Source organism: Passer domesticus, chromosome 1, assembly GCF_036417665.1.
Source record: "Passer domesticus isolate bPasDom1 chromosome 1, bPasDom1.hap1, whole genome shotgun sequence".
NCBI lineage: Eukaryota > Metazoa > Chordata > Aves > Passeriformes > Passeridae > Passer > Passer domesticus.
Genome location: NC_087474.1, coordinates 24,733,955 through 24,750,995, shown reverse-complemented (window position 1 = coordinate 24,750,995; position 17,041 = coordinate 24,733,955). Strand labels below are relative to the sequence as shown.

At 35.2% G+C, this 17,041-nt stretch overlaps 1 protein-coding gene across 7 annotated transcripts in view; it reads left to right on the top strand.

Moving 5' to 3' along the window:
* The window catches only part of COL28A1 (collagen type XXVIII alpha 1 chain), an 82,994-nt gene that overhangs the window by 18,868 nt on the left and 47,085 nt on the right, over nt 1-17,041 (top strand). For all 7 annotated transcript variants that reach the window (XR_010357009.1, XM_064410949.1, XM_064410927.1 and 4 more), the window contains 9 exons: nt 1,225-1,269; nt 1,564-1,617; nt 9,788-9,856; nt 11,288-11,356; nt 12,406-12,474; nt 13,404-13,472; nt 14,248-14,316; nt 14,841-14,909; nt 16,207-16,275. Coding sequence is in view for 6 of the 7 variants with exons in the window: in XM_064410949.1 (XP_064267019.1) it covers nt 1,225-1,269; nt 1,564-1,617; nt 9,788-9,856; nt 11,288-11,356; nt 12,406-12,474; nt 13,404-13,472; nt 14,248-14,316; nt 14,841-14,909; nt 16,207-16,275 (582 nt within the window). In the remaining variant the exon portion in view is untranslated. The remainder of the gene's footprint in view (nt 1-1,224; nt 1,270-1,563; nt 1,618-9,787; nt 9,857-11,287; nt 11,357-12,405; nt 12,475-13,403; nt 13,473-14,247; nt 14,317-14,840; nt 14,910-16,206; nt 16,276-17,041) is intronic.

Genomic DNA, 17,041 nt, shown 5'->3' with positions numbered 1-17,041 from the left:
CGTGATTGGGAGTCCAATTTGAAAATGTTGCATTTATCCACTTCCACTTTTCAGTCTCACTAATCAGACTGAATCCAGTAGTTTTAGTGCTGCATATCAGAGCTTTTTCAAGTGCTGTTCAGGATTGAAATTCAGACAGTTTCTGTTTGTCTTTGAAATCAGAACTGGGTCAAGTCATACATTTGTATGCTACCCGAAGTAGCCATCACTGTGTCAGCATATTGCTGTTTGTACCATCCATTGCTTGTGTAGTCGGGTTGGAAATGGGCTGGAGCTGAGTGGGCTTATCTCTCTCTCTGGTGGCTGATGCTTGGCCTGGGAGCAAATGCCAGGGAGCAGAGAATTGTTTAAAAGTTCTTACTCTGAATCTCTAGGGGGAGCAGTTGATGGAGTGTCTGCATAGGTATCACTGCTAAATTTGTCAAAGCTATTAGAAGTTCAAAATATGACACGTCTTGAAAAATGCAGCAGTCTGCCAGTGCCTCTGCCCCTAGAGATTTTACTAATTAAAAGAAAAGAGAAATTAAAAAACAGTAAATTTGCTCAAAACTATTTTTACTTTAAAAATAAATTATAACTGAGTATTGATTCAAGTGGTAGTGAAATTCTGTAGAATATACATTATGGTGACTAAAAAAGCCAGTGAAGCAGAAAGATTTTTGAATAATCTGCAGTGGTGATGACTGTTAAAGAGTCATTAAATGGAAAAATCACACCTAGTGAAATGAAAAAATGCAGTTTAAATGTGTTAAAATGGCATTTTAAACTTTTTTTGATGCATTTTTAGTGGATTTTGTGAACTATTAGTGTGATTCTGCCAGGCAAGAATCTGTTAATCTGTTTCATCAGCCAGTTGAGTTAGTGAGACAAAGTTACCTGAAGTTATTCTGGTATAGACATTGCAGCATTTTTATTAAGAATTCTGTATCTAATATGCTTCTAGGAATTAAATTTTTAAAACTGCATCAAATAAAAGCTTCTTAATCAAATAAATAAGATATTAATTAGATATTCACTATGTTTGTTGTATATGAAACGCGTTTTAACCAAATATTCAGGGTGGAATGTAACAGGCGATTACTGAACACAGTATGAGAGTAGCAGTAGTCTGGTGAGAGGATAAAGTCTCTAGAAAGCCATTACATGGACATGTCAAGTGCTTGGCATTTTAAAGCAGATTTAAATTTCTTTTAAATCTGATAATTGAATCTGTTTTTTCCTCAGGGTTTGCAGGGCTCTGTGGGCCCTACAGGACCTCGGGGACCTCAGGTAAGGGAACTAAAAGCTACCAAATAAAAAGTAAATATTATATTCTGTAAGTTTCTTCTGCATACAACCTGTTAATTCTATGAAAAACAGCCACGTTTTTCTGCTGGCACTGGTTTTAAATATTAACAATAATCAGTGTATTGGGCACTTCACAGGGTATGATGCAGAAAACTCTTGTCCTTTAGAGCTTGGAATTGTGCTATATTATAAGGTACCCCATACAGGGGAAATAAACCCCTAACATTTATACGTGTCTTCAAAAGCAGCTCATTCTTTGCTTTGACTTTTTCGTAGGGTATCAGGGGAGATCCAGGAGAGCAAGGCCTGAAAGGCATTCAAGGAAACAAGGTAAGATGTAGTTGTGTATGCGTTGTTGAATATGTTATTTATATAAGGACATAGGATGTAGAAATTCTGTAGAATCATTATAGTCTACTGTCCTTTTTTGTCAGGAGCTTTTTTACTAGTGGTGTTATTTGCACAGCAATAATGTCCCCACATGAGTGCTGCACCTTCATGTGATGAAGGCTTGATGAAGGTGCACATGCACCTGGTTTCTTATCTGGGTCTCCGAGAACATTTTGTAAGAACATTTCTCCAAGAACATCCACAACAGGATGCAATCGAGGACCTCCCTAGAGCCACAGCTCTTATGTCAGAATTTCAATCACCTGAATATGTCTTGATTTTCACCATCACTTCGGAAGCTTTCTTTCTTGAATGTTTTTGCCTGTGTTTAAAGATTTTAAGTATTTCTCGATGAAGGTTAAAACCTTCAGACTGATTATTTATAATAATTTTTAATTGCTGGTGTGCTGTAAAAACTCAGGACAATTTTGAAGTTGGTCAAGGTATGAGATTTTATGATAATAATGCCTTAGTGATATTTAAAATAGATAATTTAGAGTTAATGACTACACCTTGTCAAGCAAAATCAGTTGGATAAAGTGTGTGATTAATTTAGGAAGTTTTCTGGTTTGCAAAACTTTGGGAAATTGCTTTATGTGAATACAGTTGTCTTGCCCGTGGGAGAGTTATTAACATCAATGTTCAGTACAAAAAGATCTTGCTTTTATCAGTTTGATACAAAGACTTTCTATGACAGGATCATTGATCACCTGACTAACAATCTAAGTTGCACAAGACAAATTAATTCATACAAAGCAGCTTTGTAAAAGATGTACTATATAAACACTCGTGTTTTGTTTCTTAGGCAACAATTTAATTAGAAAAATCACATAAATAAATTTAGATATGGGAAACATTTATTATAAGAAGTTTGGAATATTGTCATTTATCATGATTTTCCTCCTCCTGACAAATGCTTTTTCATACTTCTCATTTCTTCATCTTCTTAAAAAAAGTTTGATTGGGAAAGCTGCTGCAGAGTACTTCAGAAGTGGAAAAAGAAATAGCATGAAGTTTGAAAGAAACTATTCATCCATGTGGTGGAAAAATCATGTCTCTCTCTAACTTCAGCACAGCAAATGACAGTAATATTTTTATCTGTCGTTTCACACTGATGAGTCCAAGACAGTAGAACCAGATACTTCTATTATATACAAAACCATATTTGTTGAAACTTGTATGTCCTCCTGTCAGTCCCTTCACATATTTTCATGGCTGTAAAATACATACACCTTTCTGTAGAATCCATCTACATGGATACAATATTTATGGTCTGTTGTTAGGCTTTAGCTGCAGATTTTCAGTAAGAATGAGAAACTTCCCTCTCTTATCAACTTTCAACTCTCCAGCCTGCTGTTTAAAGTCTGTAGTCAAGATTTTTCTATGCTCAAACATCTATAATAATAAAAATACTGTCAGACAAGTTTAGCTAATACACTTAGATAATTATACTTAAAGAGTATAGAAGAATCATATGTATGTTTAAGGGTTTCTCTTGTCCATACCTAATGCCAAAGCTAACCTTTGGCATTTTGGAGCTTATTTGAGATTAGTGAAAAAAGTTTTAATGATCAGTACAGATAATCAGTGGTTGTTTTCATATTAATAAACAGCCATTCAGCTAATAAAGGTCAAGGCCTTTTTTGGTTCAGAGTCTTTCCAATATTTTTTGTCCTCACAGAAGGATTATTAAAATGCTCTTTTAAAATTAGTTCTCATGACACATAGTAAAATACCTCTGAAAAGTGGCAGGTATTTATAATAGCCTTGGATAAAATAAATGAATCTATTCTTAGTGCAGTTCCTTGGCCTTTCCATTCTAACACTTTCTGCTTTTTGAATTGAACTTGTGACTCCCTCTTGGTGGCATTGGTACTGGTGTGCATAACACAGAACACTGCTGCTGAATTTTTATTCTGTGTTACTGGGCTATGTTGAGGTTTGAAAGAATAGATTCAGTTCCTCAAAATACAAACTCCAGATCAAGCTCAGCCTACAGACAGTTTGGGTCTCAGTTGTGGAGTGTACAGTCCACTTATGCAGCTGGCTGGCTCAGTGCATCCCACGCGTCTGTAATGCGGATTATGGGCACAAATGAGTCCTCTCACTCAGCAGTGCCAGGTGAAAGTCACAGGTGGGGACAGTGTCATCTGGGTGCTGTCTGGGTGCCACTGGCCCTGGAAGCCACCAGCAGAAGAGGCTTGGTGTCATTGCACCTTCAACTTATTCAATTCCACTTGTCTGAAGCAAGGTAGCATGGTGTCCAGAACTATTATCCAAGAAATTACTTAAAGGAACTTCTCATTCTTTACTTCTATTATTCATATGCATTTTCTTGTTCTTAAGCTGCTGGCTAATCTCTCAATGTGAAGTTTCACTGACTGCACAATACTTTCCTTCTTATGATTCTGCTATATTGTGTTGTCAGTAGTGAGTTGAAGCTCTCTAAGTCACACTGCCTGCATTGAACAGCTTTCCACTGACAGGAACTCAGCCAACCTGTTTCCATGTTGACAGGAAAGTTTAGGAGCTACCATATGGAGCTGAATTACATCCTTAACCTCTTAGTCTTTCTGATGCACTTCGTAGTCAATCCTTACCTTTAATAACTTCTTTAATATACAAGCAAATTTCATAATCTACTTCCACCTTCTTTTCAAACCACGTGTGAATATGTTGAACAACCTGAATCCTGCCCAGAAGGCAGCTCAGTGTGGCATTAACCAGAACCAGGTTTTGCCATTACGCAAATTTTTTAACATTTTTTCTCTTATTTGCAATTCTGCAAAGTTCTAACATCTCAAAACCACCTAAATAATCTTATTGCCATATAAAAACATTATCCATAAAGAGGTTGAGGCATTTAAGATGAGACACTTGAGATCCATTTTTATTTTAAAAACCATAAAAGCATTATCATTATCATTATCATTATCATTATCATTATCATTATCATTATTACTAATTTACCTGACTAAATACATTTCCATTTAACCAATATTAAACTGTTCACAGTTCAAAAGTTAACAATAAAATTACAACGCAGTATTTAATGACTTTAAGAGAAAAATATTAGAGGGTTACAGGGCGCTTCACTCAAACAGAGTTAGGAATTGGGAACTGGCAATTTTCATTGTGTAGCTCCTGTCTTCTGAACTAGACAACTTGGTCCTGTTTCCAGAGCAAATCCTGAGCAAAGAACAAAGATTCTTCTGCTTGTTTCCTGGTTTACTGACTTTCTATTGCCCATTGAGAAGTTTCATACAAAGATATTAAATTTATCAATGAAAACTATTTTAAAAACCAAATTCTATGCTGTTTTATCTGTCTCACTAGTCCAAATACCAAAAGAAATACTATTCACACCTGTGCTTTTTTGCTTCACTTTAAGGCACTCTTCAACTTCATCAGCCATCATATATTATCTATATTGTAACATAAAAACTTGGATCAAAGTACTTCCTTCAGCTATAACACTTACAGAGAATTACAATGAAAACCAATAGGAAAAAAATCACACAGAGATAATGAATTGAATTTGCAGGACACCAATTTATAACCCTGGATCTAAGGTAAAGACACTCAACTCTTGTCATGCTGCAGCTTATACAAGCAAGGAACTCAGATTTGTGTTCCTTGTCTCAATAAGAATTCAAGGGTGACCCATGATAAAATTTTGCTGTATGATTCAACAGTTTCCAAAACACAGAATACACTATCTCACTTATTAAAATACTAAAAATAGAAAAAACAGGAAATTGGCAAAGAGAAAAGCCATGCTACACTTGGTTCTGCTCTAATATAGTAATGTAATATAGTCCATCATAAGCAGTAATGACCATAAACATTATCCAGTGAGAATCCCATCTGTTGTCTGACTTTCCCAGTAGTCTTATTTCTGTAATTTTCCTACTTAGGTTCTACATATCTCTTAACTCAGTTGGTTAATACAATTAAAAAGCATCTGAACTGGTTACTTCATGTCTTTTGCTGGATTTACCAACATATTGTTGTGTTCTTATTAAAAGACAGCTTTGCCCTTCACTAGCAATACAACCCCAGAAAAATCCAACATTCTAAGACAAAAGGACTTAATTCATCATGATTTCCTCTCCAGGAAGGAAACAGAATCACCATGACTTTTATGGAAAACAGAGTTCTAGTAATCAATATGCAAAGCTAAATTGGGGTCCCCTAGTATTCTATGTTGGATAAAAAAATTATTTTAGTCATGCATATATCTATTAATTTACTCAGACAAGTTGACATTTTTTGTCTGTTTTTAGTTTATTTTCAGATGCTCAACTAATATTTATTTTTAAAAACCCAAGCCAACAACAATGTATTCTATGCTATAGCACCAGTAAGGTTCCATAAGAGTAAATTCAAGGTAATTTTTGAAAATTTTTTTTTTAGTGAGGACAGTAATAGTGATTATTCACAAATTTTAGTGAATAAATTACAAACCAAATTATGTGGTTACAGACTATAAAATTGAGGCATGAAATCCAGTTATGACCTGTGTTCCACTCATAAAAAAGTGATGAGCAGGGAGTACTTATGGTTATTGTTTCAGAATTGACCTTGGGTTTATTTAAACTCTTGAACCAGCTACTAGATATAAAGTGCATGTTTCTAGAAATCACAATATATTCATGGAAAGGCTGAGAATGATGTTCTGAGAATCCACTGCTGTAGTAAGGAACCTGTCTGGAAAATTTGATTTGCGTAGTAAGATTTCCAATTAAAGAATAAAGTTTTATGAACAGACATCTAGTCAAACTTCTAAGGAAAAGGTTAAGTTTGAATGTGGATATTCAAAGCAGTTTTTCCCATAAAATCATCCTGGGACAATTCTGTAAAAAATCCATCGTTGCATATTTTCCTGAATACATTTCCCAGAACAAGCTGCTAAGGGATCTACTTCTTCTCTGATGACATATGAATTCCTTCCTCACTTATGTGGCAAGTTACAGCTTTCCCAGAAGACTGGGAAAAAGTCCAATTTTCCTATAAACAAGTTTAGTTTCTAGATATCTCAACAAAGAAATACAAAACATCAATAATATCTGTTAAAATATCTAAATCTATTTGCATTGTTTTTGCCAATGTTTACTTTAAAGATAAAATCATTAAGTTTGAAAGTTGTTTTTTTTACTGTTGCTTAATCATATCACACTGTAGACTGAAATACAGTGTATTTGTGTTCCTTACAGTATGTATGGGCTTTCTGAAAAGGAAAGAAATTATTTATATTGGCACTAACTGGAACTCATCCTAACATAATGAACGGTTTGGGGGAGGCAGATGGTGAGTTTTTTGGGTTAAACTGTTAGGTGTGTTCCAGGCTTAAAATAGTACAATTTCAGTATGTAGAAATATTAAGCTCAGATCAAGTGTAATTTTACTTCCCATTGCTCAGGATGATACTACACGCCACCTAAAGGAAAATCACAATAAGGAGAGAAAAAAGAATGTGAGCAAAGCATTAAACAAAGACAATTATTATCAAAAAGCTTTTTGGAAGAGCAGACTTTTCTTTTTATATGTAGACATAACGTGATATTATTGCCAGAACTTCATGGTTTTCATAAATTCCACATTACCTGTTGCACCAAGACCACAGAAAATAAAATCCAGATTTTATTAATAGCCATTTGAAGTTTGAAACATTCAGTCTTTAAAACAGACTGAGTCATTTAAGTTTCCAAGTTTTGCATGTTGTTTGCTAGCAGGTTGAGTTTCTTTCTCCATTAATATTCAGGCATCCTCTTCTATCCATAAGAAAGTGTTTCACAGAACAACATTTTCATACTACCCTACATGACTTTTATCACAAGCACCTACCAGTACCATACCTACCCCAGCACCTACCAGTACCATACCTACAGCAACAGCTCTTGCAAGGCACATGACACCAGTTATTGGAAGGAAAACTCTGTAATGTTTTTATCATAGTTAAAAATAGAGCTTTTGGAAAAATATTAACTTCAGCAGGACACCCATCTGCATTCAAGGCATGGCTCTATCATGTGGGTGAACTTGCAAGTAAGTGAATTATTTGTGATAGGAAGCATCCCTCAGGGTTACTGTCCTTGGGAAATTCTGTCAGGGACTGTCAACATAGACAGGAAATGCAATGTCCTTTTGGGTGACAGGAAAAAAAATTGGAGAACACTTTCCAAGCACAATAAAGGGGGTTGGCTTATTGTTTTAGCTGAGAGATGAGCCTGTATTTATCAAATACCATTTTTCAGCCTGCAACAAGTTCCTACACCATTTCAGAGGTTTTGTTTTATCAGCTGGAGGCAATGTGCTGAGTGGCATTTGCTGTGCATTTTACCTGATGGATATTTTAAAAAATATATTTTCAACTTCACATATTCTTTGGCTTCATTCTGTGGACCATGCTCATATATCCTAGCACGACAGAAATTTCAGTCTGCATTCTCCATTGAAGAAACAAGGATTGTGAACTGGAGCAGCTAATACTTAGCATCCTGCCTTGCCTTACAGCAGCCTGTGCCTATTCCTTTCTCTCTCTGGCACCTCTTGCAGTGGGTAGATCCATCCCTGTCCATCCTAAACTGGCTTCAGGCCCTGAAGTTGCACGGGGCTGAACCTGTTAATGTGGCTTGTCAAGTGGAAAGGTACTGAAGCCTGAGTTGGTGCTGAGGCAAGGAAGCCTGTGGGCTGAAAGGCAAAACTACATAGGCACCAGGCTGTAGGAAGCATAGAAGATGGGTTGTTTGAGGAATTGTTGTTGTTGTTGTTTGAGCAGTTTCAAACAAACACATTGGGAAAAACACAGGTATGAGAAAAACTGGTACATTTTCAATTGGCATTATATCAGTAAAAATTGCATAATTTATGATAATCTGTATACAGATTAACTGAATTGTGACTCTGGTCCAAAGGTTTCATGAAAATATTATTAAGAAACCCAAACAATAAGTTCTACCTGGGAAGACAGTTAACCTTTCAGCTATGTTCTGTATTTTTGCAATAGTTGCATGCACAGAATCCACATTAACACAATAGCAATGTTGTTAATACCCTATCAGTGTCCTATGTGGAGATATGCTATTCCACTGAGTGATAGCAGTTTTGTTTGTGCCTTTTAAGACATAACTTCTCCTAGTGCTGTATCAATTTATTAGATTATGAACGTGTGCCAGCAAATCTTGGATTTTGAAAAAAATTTAAATTTCCTAGCTGTTTCCAAGTTATTATACTGTTCTGTAGTGGAATGAATTTAAGTCTGGGCATCAATTTCCATGTTATTCTAGATCTAAAGCTGCAGCAGTAGCACTACAAGTGCATAGTGATCAGAAATTAAGCTTCAAGAATAGTCTGTTTATTTACCTCTGCTATATCTTTCCATTTCTGCATCTTAGTTTCATTCTTTGGCTGATTAAAAACTGATTGATTTTGTGAGGAAATGTAATTTTTTACACTACTATTTACTTCTCAAGTTTAAAATTCTCATTGAAAGGTTGCAGAACTCAGCATATAACATTTATAAGTAAATAAAAGTTTCAATCCTAAAAAATTAACGCCTTCCCACAAAACATTTTGGCAAAAAACAATTAATAACTATGTGGTAGTGTTGACTTTGTTAGGAACACAGTATACAGAAGAGAGAAGAGAAGAAGGAGCTGCAGTCAAAGATAGCAGTAGGAACAACAGTCATGCTGTGTGTGCTTTTGTTGTAACGACAAGAACCTTGAGTGCAATATTGGAAGCTTAAGCACTGCTTCATTTCCAAATACCCATCTTTCTATCAAGAAAAGTCTGTGGAAGCATGAAAATATTGGAGGAAGTCAGGACCAAAGATAGGACGAAAAAAGGGTTGGTTTTTTTTAATCTTTCATGATGCATACGAAAGAGTGGCTTTATAAAATTAATATATCTTGTATGGCCAGGATATTGGCCCTGCTTCTAATCTAAACATATTTCTTAAGACAGGTTTAGATTGTTTTGTTTTATTTGTTTTTTACTTTAAAAATGTGTTTCTCTATCCCTAAAGGAGGCTTTGGAAAGACACTCTGTCAGAATTTGCTTAAACTTCTATTCATACTAATACTTTCTTTCCAATTTTTCTCTTTAGGGAGAACAAGGCCCTCCAGGTCCCTATGGTCCTGCAGGACTCCCTGGCATTGGAGATCCAGGACCCAAGGTAACTCTCAGAAATATGTTTGTTAAAGTTATGGTAGTAATTTTTTAAAATGAAATTTCCCATCTACAGTTTTATCAAACTTTTGTCTCCTAAATGTAAAACTGAATGACAGGTTTTTGTATTCCCACAGGATAGAGATAAAAGACCTGCTTTTCCAGCAACTCTTGAATTTTATGATGATCCTATTGATAGAAGTAATGAACAATGCTATTTAAATGGGGGTTAACTGTGGTGAGATAATTTTAAAGCACCAGCAGATGCTTGCACTAATAAGTAATCCACTCTTCAAGGTATTGAAATGCATCTCATGCATCTGATATATGGCCAAGTGAGAGATTTGCCTTGTCATTCACTAGGGAGCAGATATTCTTACAAGATTCTTTCATGCAGCATTTCATTCCTCCATCTCATTTTATTGCAAAATACTAGAACGTGGAATCCAGTCTTGGAAAAGTCATGTGTGCCTATGCTGACCAGAAAGATCATGTGAAAAACTACAAAAACATCTGCATAGGAAACATGACTCCTTAGTTTACAATAGTTTTGTCAGAGACCTGCATCTCAGAGTCAGACAAGAAATGTAAATTGGGCAGAACTAGACCTCACTCTAGTTCTGGTGTGAAGTCTTTGGTGTAGCTTTCTGCCATCTTTTTTCCTATGTTTTGGATCCAAAAGCCACCATCTAAACACACTTATACTTTTTTGCTTTTAGTGCTCTAATTTGTACATTTATTGAATTCCTGCATATTTCCTCTACAGTAGGGCAGACCCCAGAACACACAGAGGGTTTATGAGCTCAGAAACCAGTATTTTGCATGTAAAAGGAACAACACTTGGTCCTTCCAGAAAGAAAATAGTTTATGGAGAAGAAATAGCATCCCCTGTCTCTTTACTACTCCGTAGAAAAATAAAAATCCTCTGTGCCCTTATCCGTGAAGCACACAGTCCTCAGTAAACTGGAGAAATTGTGAAGATTATGACCCCTTCTAAGTAGAAGATGCAGAAACTGTTCAGCTCTTGGAGTTCCCATGCAATCCTATATTCCACTGAAGATGGCTTCAATTCAAGAACCTCAATAGAGGCTACAGTGAGCATCCCTCACACCTGAGCATTCCTGCTTTGGTACTGCAGCCAAATTTATTCTGAGTTAACTCCCTCATCCCTGTCATCTCTTAGGCTTTGCAATTTTAAGCAGTTACCCCTATGTCTTGAGTGCTGGAATGCAATCTAATGTTTCAAATATTAATAGAAAGGTACTTTCAAATGTTTATAATGTCATGTATAGGTTTTTTTTTTTCCTTTAGGAGAAGTTGCACATTAGATTTCAAGCCTTTGTGGTGATGCCATTAAAGCATCTATATGTAAATGTTGTGCTCTTCAAAAGTACCAAGCTGAATTAGGACTGAACTTTCTAATTTTCTTTTTCACAAGGGTGCTGAAGGTCGAGAAGGTAGAATTGGATTGCGAGGACCTCCTGGAATTGGTGAGCCAGGATTACCTGTAAGTCAGTCATACATGCATTGGGAATTTAAATGCAACAAAATAGTGAGTGTAATTGATTTTCAGTAGCTGTATTGGCTTCTGATTCCATAACCACCTTGTTCCTAGTGTGGAGCAGCACAAACTGTTCCAGCCCAATACATCAGTAGTTGCTTGCAGTGGTTTATCCAGGCAGAATAAAACCACATCCAAGACACTTTTGGAAAGAGCTTTTATATATATATGTACTCCTACTTGTTTAAGTTTATGATAATCTTTAAAAATTGTCTAAAAAAGGACCCAAATTACATGCTTTTAATTATGTCTTTATTTTCTGAATTACAGAACTTTGGCAAGCTCTTGATTTAATACTCAATGGCTGCTTTTTCTTCCTGAAATGTATAAAATGTATGGTTTTCTTGTTCATATGAAGACACAAATGTAGATGGGTGTTAGATTAATTCTAGTATTTTTGAAAGCTACTTTGCATTTGTGAAAGACTATTTTTCTCACAAAAATATATGGAAACTTTTTGTTTAATCAAGATCATCCTTAAAAAATACTTCCTAGCTTTAAAAATTGAAAGTTAGCTGAGTCTTGCAAGAGGACAGAAAGTGTTAGAAAAATACTTATTTCTGTATTTGTTTAAATCAAAATTAACATTCTCTAGTGTTGCCTATATAACTTGTCATTATGTATTAAAAATATGTTCAAATTGATAATTTTTATTGAGAAAATCATGAAATTATGTGAAATTATAGGGAATACATTTCACTGTAATACTAATTATTTTATTAAAAAATCTGCAGATTCATTTGAGTTGTAAGAGTACAGTCTTTAGACATTGATTGTGTAATTCACATGAATTCAGCATTGGCTTATTCTATTCCAAATGACCCAACTAATGGTTGCTACAGTTCATTTTAATTTTTGGGCTCAGTCAGATATTGGAAGCATTTTGACTTACCAGTGTTGTCAGTGTTGCAAAATCCTGTACTTGTAAATTACACAAAATTTCTATTAAGAACTGAGTTGCTGGTATAGTTTGAATATAATTTTTTTTCTTTCAGGGACCACCTGGCCCTCCTGGTTCTCCAGGTGAAAAAGGTTCGACAGGACGCGGCATTCAAGGAGACAAGGTAGTTTTATGGAAATTACTTTCTTTAACATTGTGGACCAAATTTGAAGTAGTGTCTAAGTTATTTAAGGCCACTGATAGTTCCATTGGTATAAAATTCTGGATGATGGATCTTGGATTTGTGAACCACTGTGCTCCCAGAATATCCCATTGATTTCAGAAATTCTATCCAGGTAATTACAAAAAAAAAATGGTACAGTCCCCTCTACCAGTAGTAAGTTAATGATTCTCTTATTTATGTGTTTAATAAGAGAACTTCTTTTGATAGCGTTAGTCAGATAAATTGTCTTCCAAGAAACCACCAAGCTATTTATGTTCTGTATTGGAAGAAGATATTCAACAACTGCTTTCATTTTGCCTTACCATTTGGGAAACTGAAAGATGAGTTGTATGAGTCTCTGTGGACAGTTATCTCATTTAGGGCATTTGCTAGGTTAATACATGTCAACTTTTTAAAAAATATGTACAAACAATAAAAAATTTATTAATAAATCATAACTGGGTTTCCCATCAAGATACAGCCCTCTGTTTTAGTGGCTTCAAGATTCTCTAGAGCCTTGAATTACTAAGAAAAGATTTTTCTTCCTTTTATGGAAAAGGCATCAGTCACATCCTTGCACTCAGTTCTGAACTGATCTCTCTGACTAGGGAGCATACTGTCATGTTTTCAAAATGTAACTTCCTTCCTCCTAGTATTTTATTTTCTCCGTTTGAAGTCCTATGTTCAAAAATACGAATGCAGATGAAGTATGTTATGAATTGTAACCAATTTATTTTCTCTAATTTGGTAATTCCATTGATTATTTTTCTAGTTTGTTTGTAAAGGAATACTTTTTTCCTCATTATCCACATTGTGATGACCACTTTGTCTAAGATGGTGTCCTTTATAAGTTCCTAAATACAAGTTTCAAAACTGTCACCAATTTCTAGGGTGAAAAAGGCTCTCCCGGTGTCCGTGGTCCTTCTGGACCAAAAGGTGAACAAGTCAAAGGTGACAAGGTGAGGCATAGAGTATATTTATAATTTTATCTATAATTAATTATATTTATAGTTAAATTAAGATTAATTTTTTGCAATATCACAACTATACAAAGGTATATTTCACCTGAATATGAGCAGCTATGTTGCACTGTTCCATGCAGCTCCATCCATACCAGTAGCTGAGCCTGTTAATATTAATTTAGAGCACTAAGGACTGTATTCTATGCAGCTGGAAATATGAGGGAAGAAATGTACTTTTTTTTTCCTTCTAAAATAATTTCAGAAATATTCTAGTTAAAATATTTTAATTTTAAAATAAATATTAAATTGAAAAATCCCTGAGTCATCTAATCTAATGGGCCTGGAACAGGCAAAGAAACATGCTGATTTTTTTAGGTTTTTGATATAATCTGCAGCTGCTGTGTTTATATTTGTGAGTTTTTCTTCTGAAAAAGTTGTACAAGAAACTGTCCATATTTCTGCACAAGAAAATCTTTAAAATTAATCTCAGTATGTAAAGATGAGCTATGTATCCTTCTAATAATAAAATTACAGGTGTGATCATCTAATATTATAAACAAGGTAGAGTTTGTAGGGAAGAAGGGACATTATTTTTGTTAGATCAGTTTTCATAGGCAGAGTTCCAGATATTCCAAGCACATTTAATTCAGATAGAAGCAGCAGATTTCAAGATAATACAGCTTGAGGACTGCTACTCTGTGTTTAGTTTAAATATGTTAATCAGATAGCATGGACTATTGCAATTTAGTTCTTGGGAATATCTTTTCTGTAGGGTGACCAAGGCCAGGTAGGACCACAGGGCCCACCAGGACCACCAGGAGCCGGCCTTCAAGGAAGCCAGGTAAGTCTATATTTTGAACATGTAATGAGCATTTGCATGAAGTTTTCATTTTATATTTTAACAGAGTTCTAATTTTAATGTAAAGACATTAAAAATCTCATAGTGATTTGTCATTTTCAAAAATATCAAACTAGTTTTTAAGCAAAGCTTGTAAACACAACTGATTTTGACTGATTTGAATGGTCTTAGAATCAAGCAAATGTAAATTTGGTTTAATCTGCATAATAATTTGCATAGGAGGTAAATCAGATAACATTGCTTTGGTGGTAATATATTATACATAAGAATTTTACAAGGCTAAGTACCTACCAGTTCTGAATGTCAAGCCCTTTGAAACTTGAACATGCCCTTTAGCAGTTGAATAAACTGAAACATTCCAAAAGATCTTCTGGGTTCTGTTAATTTTGGAAGGAAGATTTCTTATAAAGGCAAGATAAAATTGTTATTAACAGAAGATGGACATGTGGTGATTTTCAGATGTGGAAGAGTGTAATGCACTAAAACTCACTAGTTTTGCTTTATAGGGTGTACAGGGTCCCCCAGGAGTCCCTGGGCCAAAAGGCTCTGAAGGTTATGGTTGGCCAGGACCAAAGGTAATGGTTCAGACATTGTTTTTTAAAAGCAGCACTGTCACAAAACAGTAAGTATCTTTTCCAGGCTTTTCAAAAATGCGTTTGATAAGAAGAAAATGTAACTTTATGGGAGATAATAAATCCTTTTGAATCTTAGAGAAAAAGCCATGCATGTTATCAAGGTCTTCCCCAAGTGGAATATATGGTTTCTGCCTGCTTAGCCTTTCTGAATATGAATTTCTGTTTCTAAAGGAACACATATTTTTAAGCAGAGGATCTTTCAGACATCTTTGTGTCCAATGAGTTTGGTGCTACATATATGCTGTGTTCAAGTAAATCATTTTACCAAACAGTTTAGCTTTAGCTCAGTGATGGTTTTGAGATTTCAGGCTAATCCCACCACACCTTCAGCCTTCGATGGTCATTGTGAGAAAGAACCAAAACCAAAGACAGAAGGCCTGAGACAGAAAAAAGAGCTGAAGTGTACTTAGCTGACCCTGCACCGCAAAAGGAGGGAAAGTAGGAAGAGAACACAAAAGTGAGGAAAACAATTACTGCTGTCAAAGCCCAGGCCTCTAGTGGTACAGTAGCAGGTGAACACTGTCAGATGAGGAAAGGGGAATTGCTGAAATATTACAAGACCAAGTGGAATGAACTGATGAACTGTAAATTAGAAGTGTGCTTAGTAATCACCTTGATTTATGAAAGGAAGACAATAGTCACTGTAGAAAAAGCACGAGAAAACCAGTGATTTTCTTCTGGATATAATGTTGGCATGTAAGCAGCAGTTAAAGGAGCAATATTTAATATTAATTTAGAGAAAAATAGGTACCTGCAAAACATGTTTTGTGGTAGGCCAGTTCTCTTCAGGTGATAAAGCAAAATTAAAAAATGGAATTCCTATCTCTTTAACTGTTTTAGAACTACAGGCAGAAAGAATTATGAGGCTAAAACTTTATTTTAAGCAGGACCTCTGATTTTTCTTTATTTGGACTCATTTTTCATTTAGGGACCAAAGAGTTTTTGATATAGTCCTGTAAAGTAAAAAATAAAATGCATTGAAGCATAAGGAATAAAGTTTGAGTGATTCGCTTCGACTTTCTGCCCACTGCAGGGTTAAATAAAATAGATGCAGTCCTACAAGTTACAGGGGATTTTAAAAAACATAATTTCCCAGTTGAAAACATGACCACTTAGGATCATAGAATTGTGGAATGTCACCACATCCACCTCTATGTGTAAGCAGCTAATTAAAATGTGCAAGTAGCCAATGAAGCTAAACTGTTTCTCTATTAAACTAAAGACTTTTCGTTGCTAGGGTGAACAAGGTGAACGTGGACAAAAAGGAGAACCAGGACCTGCAGGAAATAGCACATCAGGGCTTAAAGTGAGCCTCCTTTTATTTTTAATTGTTCTTTATATGGTCTTTTAATTCTTCCACTAATTGCTGATAAACCAAGTATATTTTTTGGTATAAATTAACTGTGGTCAAAATAAGAAGGAATTTCAGTGAGTGTTGTAAAAGCATTGCTACTACCATAACTGGAACAAAGTTTTCCCCTAATCTTTTCTACGAGTGAGGTCTTTCCAGGGCCTGTTAGAAAGGTTGCTAACTCTCTCCCCCTATTTTTCTGATGGGAAAAAAAAAGCCAGTCTGTGTGACAACAGCGTTGTCAGTGTTACTGCTTGTGTGTTGGAAGAGATGTAAAAAAGCTTTGGCTTCAGATGCCATTTTGAAGACTCTTAACCATATCTTTAATGACTTAAGTCGGGCTTCCAAAATCAGGTAAGGTGGCACAGACATCTTGTTTTTAATTATTTTTTTCTTGGATCATGAAAGAAATGCTTGGCAGGACTGCTTCCTCTGAATTTTTTCAACTCTTTCTGATAAATGTTAAAAGTAATGCCTTGGTCAATTTGTACAAATGATGAGGGTTTAGTGTCCAGTCAATTATTGGACTTTTTTGGTTGACCATACTTTAAGTCCCAAATGTTTGACTTAGCAAGTAAATTACATTCATATAACATTATTATTGTGCACAGAATAACAAACAGCATTCAGTCATGGTTTTATTCACTGAATAAATACAGATTTATTTAATACAAGTCAAAGATTTAAGAAGTAGGTGGGGAACTTGGAGAGAAATTTCAAA